At 47.5% G+C, this 12,181-nt stretch overlaps 1 protein-coding gene across 2 annotated transcripts in view; it reads right to left on the bottom strand.

Moving 5' to 3' along the window:
• Positions 1 to 12,181, bottom strand: part of TRHDE (thyrotropin releasing hormone degrading enzyme) — a 384,180-nt gene that overhangs the window by 5,712 nt on the left and 366,287 nt on the right. For both annotated transcript variants that reach the window (XM_075012759.1, XM_075012751.1), the window contains 3 exons: positions 11,482 to 11,649; positions 10,781 to 10,921; positions 1,065 to 1,146 (listed from right to left, as the gene is read on the bottom strand). In XM_075012759.1, coding sequence (XP_074868860.1) covers positions 1,065 to 1,146; positions 10,781 to 10,921; positions 11,482 to 11,649 — 391 coding nt within the window. The remainder of the gene's footprint in view (positions 1 to 1,064; positions 1,147 to 10,780; positions 10,922 to 11,481; positions 11,650 to 12,181) is intronic.

Genomic DNA, 12,181 nt, shown 5'->3' on the forward strand with positions numbered 1-12,181 from the left:
GCCAGCTGGGGCTATTTCCTGAGTTTGTCAAAGTTGGAGCAGACAGATGCATGCAGTGCAACCATGTAACCAGACTTTGATTAGCCATGAGTACGTTGCCTAGGAATCGTTTAATCCATTCGAGATGATAAACAGCAGCTACTATGCTCACCACAACACTACCACACAACCTCAGACAGGCAGGTGAAGGATATATAGTCAATTGTAAGAGAGGACTAATTTAGGAAGGATGTATGTAATTACCGAAATAGAATGTGGCCAGAACATCACGGTTAACAGCTATCCCCATGATTAATGTACTGTTGTTGAAGGAACAGGAGACAGAAAACTGACAGTATTCCCTACTCTTATCATAACACATGGAGCTTTTAACTTTCCTCACAGCATCTACCTGAAAGGGGCACACAGGGTTTAACATCTTGACTCCTGGGTGGCACCTCCAACAGTACAGCACCACTTAGCCCTGCAGTAGTGTTCTAGTCCTAGCACAAAATTTGAGCCTTGCTTGTCTGTTCCCAAGTCAGAGTGCTGAGAAATAATTTGCATATAACCTTATAGTCCTATAATATGTCTAAGTGTCTAGAAATCTCAAGTTACATGCCCGGTTCCCCAGCCATAAAGAGATCAATAGAACAGGAGCACACAGTCACAGGGTCAGCAGTAAGACCAAAATAAGATGAATACAGCCATGCAGCACAGAAAGAGTTGCCAGCTTTATCTCTTCCCACCCACAGACCCTACCCAGGATGCTTGGTAACCTTGTTTAACTGCTACAAAACATTAGCCTCTTGCTACACAGTAACAAGATGGGCCTCTTGTCTCCTGCTAGGCACCAAAAGCTCCTGGATGACTGGATTTCAGGCACACTGAGTGAGAGAACCCCAAAGTGACTCAGAACCTCCCTAAGGCCACTGCCAGCTCCCATTCAGCAGAATGATTTTTCAGCCTCTATGCTCTTTGTAGCTGCTCTCACCTTATTGCTCCTCCTGGGACCCATCATTGTAAAAGATTAAATAAATTAAGACAAAAATAAGTTCAAGCACCAAGATGAACGTAATATTTACCTCATTTAGTTCTTCTTCAGTGTTAAGGAATTCTGTGACTCCACTGATAAGTTTGGAATTCATAAATAATGCTTCCCCATACCTTCAAGAGCAAAAAAAAAAAAAAAGACACATAATCAAGTAAGTGTAAGTACAAGATCAACTGAAGGAAAGTACGTGGTGACACATATTTCCATTCTCAGAGTACAGTCAGTTCAAAATTAGCCAAGGAGAGGAGGGAAAGGGTATGCGGTCCCCTTGCAGCTGAAGCATTAAAATACACATTTTTTTTAGTTTTGCTTTCTTTTTTTCCATTTTTCCTTACCATCTTATTACACAAATGAGCTGCACCTGGTTGTCTCCTTCCAGTACTTAAAAGGCTTGCTCATGTATGAAAGTGTATCTGGAAAAAGTCAGCATGTGAATTCAAAGTGGAGTAACTGTTGCTCACTCACTCTTTATGAATTAACTTCCCTGTATAGCCTTGCAACTCTCAGGATAAAAACAAGGGGATGGTGACATCTTCAAAAAAAGTAACCTACCCATGAAAGTATGAAGCATCAGATAATAGGTGTCCAAAGCCAAATGCGTATCTTGCTATTGTTGCTGAATAAATTCTACTTCACCAAACTGTGCTATTGCATGTTCTCTTAGTCTACACGTAAGCACCCTTTCGAAAGGTCGAAAATCGACGGAGAGCATTTGAAAGCATAGCTTCTGAACGATAGCGACCACACATAAAAAGCGGATTGAACCGTCAACCGCTGCGTTCTTTTGAAAGGAAACATCCACACAGCTCCAGCCACTCTTTCGAAAGAAAAGAGTCAGAAACGCCGTGGACTGGGTTGCATGGCTGACAAGCCCTTCAGGGGCTGCAGCCAGACACTCCCTTAAAAGGCCCCTCGCTAACACCACCAGCCTGCACCAGCTGAGTGCTGCCCAGCTGCCTGCATCCAAGCAGAGCTCAGCATGCACCAGCATGGAGTCCCAGTTGCTGCTCCTGGCTGAGGACACAGTGCTCATGGAGGCTGTGCTGCCACTGCTGTGCACAGTTGTCGCGGCTGCCCCCCATGTACTCACGTGGCTGAGCAGCTCCCCTCCCCAGGGCCGTGGAGTCCTTCCTCCCAGGAGCAATCCCCCCTGGGTGCCCCAGCGTCTCTGGAGCCGCCCCAGAAGCACCAACTGGTGGGAGTGCCTGGTGTTGGTGGAGTGGGACGATGCCTGATGGATCCGCAACTTCTGCATGATCAGGCAGACCTTTCACGAGCTCTGCCACTGGCTCGCCCCTGCAGTTAGGCACCAGGACACCTGCATGAGGCCCGCTCTCCCCCTTGAGAAGCAGGTCACCATAGCCATCTGGAAGCTGGCCACCCTGGACTCCTACTGCTCCGTGGGACACCAGTCAGGGTGGGCAAGGCTACCATTAGGGCTGTACTCACGGACGTAAGCTGGGCTGGTGTCATACGCCCTCCAAGGGGTCCAGGGCAAGGGAGAACTTCAGCAGCAGGGGACCGGGAGGGGGCAGCAGGCTGGGAATGCACTACCACACCCTCATGAGAGCACATGTCCTCACTCCCCTATAGGTCGCTCAAGCCATAAACACCATGCTGCTCCACAGGGTCGTCTGCCTGGGGGAACCAGACGCCACCATTGCGGGATTCTCTGCACTTGGCTTCCTGAACTGTTTCGGTGGCCTGGATGGAATGCATGTCCCCATCTGTGCCCCAGCACGCAGCACAGGCCAATATGTGTACTACAAGAGCTACCATTCGGTGGTGCTCCAGGCCCTGGTGGAGTCCAGAGGCCCATTCACAGACGTCTATGTGGGCTGGGCCAGCCAGACACACAACGCCCGTGTTTTCCGGAACTCCGGGCTCTGCCAGCCCATGGAGGCTAGCACCTTCATCCCCCAGTGGGAGATTCCAGTCGGGGATGTCACCATGCTGTTCTGCAGGGTGCCAGACACCACCTACTCCTTGGAGCTGTGGCTTATGTGGCCTTATACAGGCCACCTTGTCCCCAGCCAGGAGGCCTTAAACATCTACCTCAACCAGGCTCACAATGTGGTCAAGCGGGCCTTCAGGCGCCTTAAGGGGCATTGATGGAGCCTCCTCTTGCAGTTGGAGGTTGGGGTGCTGAACGTGCCCCAGGTGCTGGGCACCTGCTGCGCCGTCCACAACATCATGGCGGGAAAGGGAGATGCCCTTGTCTGGGGTGAGCGACGAAGTCTTGCCCTGGGCACAAGCAGCTGGGCACTGGCCCCCTTAGCTAAGCTGGTCCCATTAGCCAGCCCACCAGGATAGGCTCTGCATCAGGGAAGGCCTCCGATGGAGCTTCGCTGATGGGCTCCAGTGACCCCCGCCCACAACCATCCCCCACACACACATCCACCCCCTCACCACCCCTCTCCAAAGAGCACGGCACATGTGGGTGTTTGTCAAATAAAACATTTATTTACCCACTATTGTAAGTATCTGTTAACAGTATGAATGAAAATCTATGTACAGAGGGAGGGGGACAAACAATGTACCTCAGGGCGGGGGACCTCAACCTGGAGGGGGTATGGGAGGGATCAATCCACAGCTGGGGTGGAAGGTTGAGAGTCCCATTGGCCCCAGGATCCCCTCCCTCCCCAAGTCCGGAGTCCTTGGCGGGGCTAGGATGGGGCGTGTAGAGCTGGGAGGTATGCCCATGGGAGGGGCTCAGCAGGGGGAGCGGCGGGGAGGGGGCAGGGGGAGCAGCAGGAGGTTCAGCAGGGGAGGTGCGGAGGCGGGCCACATTGGCTGCGTGCTCCTGCAGGATGCTGCTAATGTCCTGCAAGTTGTCCATGAGCCTGTCTCAGGCCACCCTCCACCATTCCATGTAGGCCTCAGTGACGCAAAGGAGCCGCTTGGCCACCTCGCCTGGCAGCAGCTAGCCACATCCTCCTCTGTCCACTGAGGGGTTCTTAGGCCATGGCCGTGATGGCATGCTGCGTGGGGGGTGCCTGGGTGCTCTCCACCATTGCCAGGGGGTTCTCTGGGACAATGGAGGGCACAGGGCTCTCCCGGCCCTCGGATGGTGAAGCTGTTTGGAGAGAAGGACAGCATGTCAGTACCGTGTCATGGCCCTAGGGGCTGTGACTGTGGGGCTACATCCCCCACCCTCCGGGCACAATCCCCCCTACTGGGGGCCACACTCCTCCCCCTGGGGCACCATCCCTACTCCTGGTGGCTATATGTCCCATCCAAAGGCATGGCAGCCATGGGGCATCTCAGGCTCGTAAGGGTTCCCAACCCATGTGGAACAGTCCCCGGGTGCTTCCCAGCCCCAACTACCTATTGCCACACTTGTGAGTCATGGCACTGTCCACAGGGGCAGATGCTGGCCATTGCTGGTAGCTGTCACAGGGTGTCAGGTACCACACAAGGCCAGGAAGTGTCTGGCCTGGGACCACAGGTCATGTGTGTGGCCAGCTGGCAGGGGCATCGCTTTCACCCCACAGGCCAGAGTGAGCATCCTGCTGTGTACATACCAGAGGATCCCTCGATGAGGCCCAGCGATGCCCGGCTCTCAGTCGCCTGGCTGGATGACCAGGAGAGCATGTCTATCATGAGGTCTCCCCCTCCCTGCTTGACCACTCCATGGTGGGGTCTGGTCCCTGGCTCCTGGGTCCTGGCCGCTCCTCTGCCTCCAGCTGCACATCGTCTGCGGCCGTGTTGTGGACAGCTGCTGGTGTGGAGCTGTCCTGCGGCCCCAGGATGGCCCATAGCTCCCAGTAGTAGAGGCAGGTGGATGGACCTGCCCCAGAGTGGCCGGCCTTGTTACGGGCCCAAGCATAGCCCTGCTGGAGTTCCTTCACCTTTCTGCAGTATGCTCCAGGTGCCCCAGGGTGAAGAGGCCCTGGGCCAGGCAGGCGAAGGCTGCAGCATTGCACTACTTGATCCCCATTTCCCTGAAGACCACCTCCTCCTTCCAGAGGCCGAGGAGGTCTCTCAGCTCCTGCTCTGTCCAGGAGGCTGCCCTTTTTTTTCTCAGTTTTGGGCCCCTGCAAGCCCTTTGAGGACTCTGAGAGGGTGCCATGGGGCTCCGGTGGCAGGCAGCTGCACCCATTGTGCCTCTTTTGACGTTGGAGGTTTGGTGAGAGGGCGTGCTGCTATCTGCTCATGCCTGTGCTGCTAGCTTTCTCTCAGCTTCCTGCCATGGGGTTTCTGGGTCCGTATAACTTTAAGGGCAGCCAGATTCAGTGATCACAGAATCCAGCTGCTGTGGGCCAGAGTGTCTCCACGCTGCAGCTTGCCAGTGCCATGGCGGACTCCTCTTTTAGAAGAGCAGGCCGTGATGCAGCTACACGTGTATTCTTTCAAAACAGTATTTTGAAAGGGAACACTCTCCGGCTGTTTCTACACAGGCCACTTTCTCTTCGAAAGTGGCATGGTAACACACGGCCTGAAATGTACTCATGAGGCGCGGATGCAAATTCTCCACGCCTCATTAGCATATGGTCACGTGATTTCGAGTCCGGAAGACCATTCTTCCGGACTCCAAAACGCCATGTAGAAGCGTGACCCTGGGGGAGCTTCTGGAAGGAAGTCCTTCTTCCGGAGGCCCCTTCTTCCTGAAAAGTTTTGGGAAGAAGGGGCCTCCAGAAGAAGGACTTCCGTCCGGAAGACCCCCCAGGAGGGCCACGCTTCTAAATGGTGTTTTGGAGTCCGGAAGAAGGGTCTTCCGGACTCCAAATGATGTGACCGTATGCTAATGAGGCATGGGGAATTTGCATCCATGCCTCATTAGCATATTTAGGGCCATGTATTACCATGCCACTTTCGAAGAAAGTGGCCTGTGTAGAAAAGGCCTCCCTGATACGGTATTGGGGTTGGGATTTTGAAGTCTGCACCATGTTCCTTCGATTTCCTTTCAAAAGAATGTGATTCATGTGTAGATGCTCCTTGAGTTCTTTTGAAAGAGGTCCAGATATTTTGAAGTTTCTTGCATGTGTAGACCCGGCTTTATTGTGATAGTGGTTAGTAAAAAAAACACTCCTTCCAGTTGCTCGTCTGAACATTCTTGTGTGTTCAATTTAAAAAGAAAATAAATAATTTACATCTATTAGGCTAAGGACATACCAATAAAAAGTTGGCTCTTGGGTTTTTGCATTACATCTAGAAGTGGCTCTATAGAGCCTCTGCTTTGTGGCGTTGCATTTTAATATTAGCCAAGCACCATATTTTTTCAGGACTGGCACCATTCAACATAGCAACAGATACATAATGAAAGCTACGGAGAATTATTCCTTAAAAAACATCTAATTTACCTACCTTTCTCTGGACATAACTGGGTTAAAAATATATGCTCTTATATATGCATACATATTTGTGTTTATCAGAACATAGAACTAGGCTCATATATTTGCTTTTTCAGGTAGATTTGGGGAACTGATTCATACTTGAGATTGAAAAGTTCTAGCACAACCACAGCCTTCTTTTCTGTTTTCTGAATCACACTAAACTTTTAGGTATAAAAGCCAGAGATTTTTTCAAAAATGAAAGCTCTATTTAAATAAATGTACAACCCTCAAAAAAAACTTGCTGTTTTTGGAAATGTTTCTAGTTTTGAAGGGTAAATTCCTTTGCTTATTATCTGGAATTTCTCTGTAAGAAACAGTGTTGGAGGTAACAACATTCCTAATCCCTGTTCACTAATATAGTAGAACATCGAGATACATGCACTTGACTTGTGTGTATCTTGGGTTAACATGACTCTGAGTGGCAGGGAGCTGGCGCCTGGTTCCGGACTGCCCGCAACTCTGGGGAGCCAGGAGCCAGGCACCAGTTCCCAGCCACTCATAGGAGCAGGGAAACTGACCAGAGCTACTGTCCTGGTCAGTTTCCTGGCTCTTGTCAAGGGCAGCAGCTCAGAGCCCGACTCTCAGCTAACACCACTAACAGGAGCAGCTTCCCAGTTCCTGTCAGTGGCAGCAGCGTGGATCTTGGCTGCCGCCACTGACCGGAGCAGAGAAACTGACCACTACAGCAGTGCTGGCCAGCTTCCCCTCTCCTGTGACCAGTGGGCAGCCCAGAGCCAAGCTCTCAGCAGCCCGCCACTCACAGGAGACAGGAAACTGACCAGTGGTGCAATGCTGGTTAGTTTCCTAGCTCCGCTGAGTTACCCAAAATTTGACTTACACGGGATTTTGTAAGAACAAACCTCTGTGTCAGTCAGGGGTCTACTGTAACTACATTATTCATTTTTCCAAAGCTTCAGTCACACACACGCAGAAATCTAGAGGCAGATGTTGCCTATGGGAAGACATAGATTTAAAGATCATTTAAGCATATTTAGACTTTCAAACAAAGAAGTCCGTTGTTACCTTCACAAATCAGCCTGAAGACTGGCTGTTTGGAAAAGTGGAAGCTTTAGTTGATGAGGCCTCTTGACAAGATTACTACTCCACTTCACAGAAACAAGCCCTTGAAAAGAGTCGCATTTTATTTTATTTTTCAAGCAGCCTGCGCTGTTTCCACAGTGTAGGCAAGAAGTAGTAAAATTAATCTTTTCCTTGAAAACTAGACCTTGTGAATGAATGACTGTTTGCTGTGGGAAAGAACCTGCTCTTTTAACTAGTGACCCTGACACACTGTGAGAGAAAACAGTAATGGCCTAACGGAACCAGCAAACCAGTGTTCTGCCTCCCAGAAGCACTTTATCTAGGAACCAGGGGAGTCTTCCCCTGCTCCTTGTTTTACAGGGCCTGATTTTCCAATACCTTGCAAATTTTCTAGCCATTTAACCAATGCAAAGCGGACGTAATAACACTACCAAGTTTGTGCAGTAGTATTTCCCACCTACTTCAGACAGAAGTAAATGAAATAAACCAGCAGCGAAGAAAGTAGTCAGGAATGTGGGGATTGCTATTTTCTGCTGCTAGGTAAAATTTTCAAAATAACCTAAGGACCCTGCGTCATGTTTCCAAAAGTGAATTTAGAATTTAGGGGCTTAACTCCCCTTAATTTTTAGTGAAACTTAGGTTAGCTTCCTTAATATCTATATCACTTTGGAAAATAGGAATTATGCGCTTCGGACAATTTTAATCAAAATGTTACATAAAAAAGTCATGAAAGAATAATATTTGATGCTATTCTTTCATCCAAATCACACACAATATTGCAATGTCACGGAAAATTTAATTTTAGTATCATTTAAATACCCTCAGATACCTTACTGTGTCAAACTGCTAAGTAGCTCATAATAAATTCCATGGAAAGTACCACAGAGAGGATTGTTGTATTAAATTAATGTTCGCTTTATAAAATGTAAAGGCATTTAGTAAAATGGTATATCTAATAATGCTAAAATACACATTGTGTAAAGGGTTATCTTGGGACAGAATGTTTCCTTGACTAAAATTCTGCAACAAAATGTTCCATAACTTATTGTGCACTTGAACTCATATTTTTAAAACCACAACAATTTAAGATCTCAGTCATATATTCCTCAGGCAGTGTCAGATCTTGGCTGTTTCACTGCATATTTTTATGATGCTTTAAACAGCCACTCATGGATGGTTTTAATTGTCTATTAAGAAATTTAGATGCATGACATGTAGCAGTCATTTCAGTCTATCAGGATTATGCAATAGGAGCTCTACGTGATACTCTAGTGAATCTACCCCTCAGCACCTTGCCACTGTATGTCCACATGGACCCTGTTGACATACATTTAACAGTTTGCTAAAGTGTTTTAATCTTGTCCTATTTCAAAGAGGACTAAATCAAAGTGCATTTATGAACTGTTAATACATGTCAGCAGAGTTCAGGTGGAAAGGCTGATTGTGCAAGGACAATACAAAGCACATACACACTCCAACTTGCCGCAAATCAAACTTTGTGTAGATGAACCCTAATTTGTATCTGGGGACCAGCACGTTACTGAGTAGCCCCAAGACCGGCATAGCACAGTGGTTCTCAAACTTTAGCAACCCAAGGACCCCCATTTTGATTTAAAAATGTTAGGGACCTTTGTCTTGCCATTTCACTGAGGTTCCACCCCAGTCCGCCCGTTTTCAGAGGTCCCCGTCCCCACTCACTCCATCCCCTCTCACTCCATCACACATTCTCCCCAACCCTCACTGTCACCAGACTGGGACAGGGTGTTGGGAAGGTCTGGGCATGGGTTATAGGAGGAAATCTGTGTGTGGAAGGCGACTCTGGCCAGGGCAGGGGTTTGGAGTACTGGGGGTGTTGGGTGAGGGCTCCATCTGGTGGTGTGGGTTCTGGGCAAGGCCCAGGAATAAGGGGTTTTGGATGCAGGAGGGGGCTCTGGGCTGGGGTAGGGAGGTTGGAAGCCCTTACTATGGCTCCCAGGTCCTTATGCCCTGCAGGTGCATAGGCAGCTGCCCTGGTGCCTGCAGGGGCTAACCCTACAGCTCCCATTGGTCACAGTTCCCAGCCAATGGGGGTGCAGGGATGGCAACAGGGTGGGAGCAGTGCGTGGAGCATCTCTGACTGCCCCTGTGTGTGGGGGCTGTAGGAAAGGAGGCCACTTCTGGGATCTGTGCAGAGCAGGGGCAGGTAGGGAGCCTGCCCTAGCCCCAGGATGGGGAGCAGTTCAGAAGAAAGGGACTGAGAGAGAGGGAGGCCCTTTGTCATTTCCCCATCAAAAGAGAGGTAATGAAGTTCCCTACTGCACAGGTGCATTTTCAAGCTATATTCCTTACTACTTATAAGACAGCTGCCACAGTGGTGGATCCAATAGGAAAAAATGGCTTGAGTGACTCTCTTTTAAAAAGCTCGCTCTTTAACAAAATAAGTGCTAAAATCAAATTTCTGCTTCCAGCCAATTTTTCCAGCTGTACTAACACCCATAAAATCTTTTGCCACACCCTTTTCCCCCGTCAACCAAAATATCATAGACAGTACACATAAGGCCAGATTCAATACCGTAGGAAAACTTTACAAACATGGCATTTTCAACAAGTCCTCCTTTTGATAGGGTGGTGGTTATGGTGGGTTGCGCATCCATGGAGCAGAGGCGTGGAATCTCTTAACGTGGTTATGTCCAGTGATCTGGAGTGAAAACCTGCTTGTCTTGGAGACATACAAAAAGAACCAAGAATATCTCCAATCAGTTCCCTACCTGCCTCTAAATTAAAATCCCTCTCAGGTGAGTTTTGGGAACATAGATGGGAATTCCAATTGCGATAATGTTGCAAGAGGTCAAATTATATGCCGGGAAACTGCTGCAGCTACGGGGCAGAGCACGCCTTAGCTTTTCAAAGGTGTCCTCTGCCTCTTGGGCAGGTACACCTCCATCCAAAAGGCTGGCCCTTCAAACAAGTAAAGGCTGTGTGTAAAATCACCATTAACTCAGAGGGAAGGGGAATGATGTTTCATTGTACTGAACACCCCACGCATTCCATGAAAACTGGGGCATTTCAAAAAAGTTCTCTCCACAGTCCTGCTCCCTGGTCTAAAAAAGTAGATTTTTCAGTCAGCTCTAACTCAGAGCAAAGCTCCCACTAGGAGGTTTTTTGTCTAAGTAAGAACAAGACTGTTGGATTTAGCATATATATAGCATATATCATCACAAAGACAATACAAGAATGGAAAATATATATATATACACACACACGCACGCACGCACGCACCTATGAATAGGTCTGTGTCATATAAAATATATTTTATACACACATCTATGAGGCAGACAGACAAAAACAAATAGATATAAAATAAGACACAATAAATAACTATTAGCAGTACCTGGCATTCAGTATTTTCCATTTTTCTCTGAAAAACTTCCAAGCAAGATCCCTTCCATGAGGATTTCGAGCTACATGGATTATGACATCAATTGCATCTTGATCCAGGACAACTTCTGAATTGAGAGACAGGTTCAGAAGCCTTTAGGAGTGAGTCAAGGGGGAAAAGCTTTAGTTTTTACCAGTAAAATCCAGAAAGCTCATCATCTAATAATGAAACAGCAAAAATCAGAAATTGCTAAAAGATTTAAATGCCCAGCAGAGCTCTGAATTTGATTTGTGAGATTCTGAAGAACCCACATACTTTTGAATTAAAAACTCTTCAGTCCTGCAACTGGATTGTGAGTTCTCTAGAAGTATGAAGATATTTAAGCATAACTGGAGGTGTGAGGAATATTTTCAGAAAAAGCTGAGCTCATGTGAAATGCTCTTTACTGTAGGTATCTTTAAGGACTCTACACTGAGAGCATCTTGATCAAAAAGTTGGCTAAGTGAACCCGAGCCTGCTTACGCATTGGTGGTGAAATCATGAAAAATTCATGCATTCGGCAAGGGTCTCAATACAAAACCATGGGAAGCGATTCTGTGATGAAGAAACAGGTTCTCTCATCTCCAGATAATTGCTGAGATGGGGAAGCAATATCCTTACTGCACCAGCTATCACTGAAAAAGACTCAGAAACACATAAATAGATATTTCCACCTGTTTAACAAGTTTCTATCATCACTGCAAGTTAAGGCTTCTAACAATATTTTCTTCTCAGATACTGCTGTGGTAGAATGGAATTTCATCCAAATGAACTCCCATACATCTTCATCCATCAGTGAAACTCCTGTACAGTAGACGACATCTCTGACGTTTAGTGGGATTCTAAAAAGCAACCCATAGAGTGTCGCATTATTAAGCAGCTTCAGAGTAAGGAAAAGGGATGTAAGACACTGCTACTATAATTCCTATAAGACTTCAAATACATACGACTTTTACAAACTTCTGGTGAATTTCAATTATCTTCAGAGTTTACCCTTCACTGATAGCTTTCTAAATTATATATCAAACTGGCAACATTTCTGGTAGCACAGCATATGCCTGGAACTTCTTTCCTGACTACATCCATCACAACTACATAAGTGTGTAAAATTATAGCCCTATAGCTTCCTAACTCACAAATGCAGGATATAATAGCAAGGGCACATGCATTAGCTTTCTAACTCAGCATGTGCTTATACAGATTGGTAGATAACAAAGCCAGAAAGGACCACTGTGATCATCCAGACAGCTTTCCTGTGTATCACAGGCCATAGAACTTCCCTGAATAATCCTGTCTGAACTAAACCATAATATTTAGAAACACCTAGGATCTATTTAAAAAGTGTCAGCGACGGAGAATCCAGCTTTTGGTTAG

The sequence above is a fragment of the Carettochelys insculpta genome, chromosome 1, assembly GCF_033958435.1.
Source record: "Carettochelys insculpta isolate YL-2023 chromosome 1, ASM3395843v1, whole genome shotgun sequence".
NCBI lineage: Eukaryota > Metazoa > Chordata > Testudines > Carettochelyidae > Carettochelys > Carettochelys insculpta.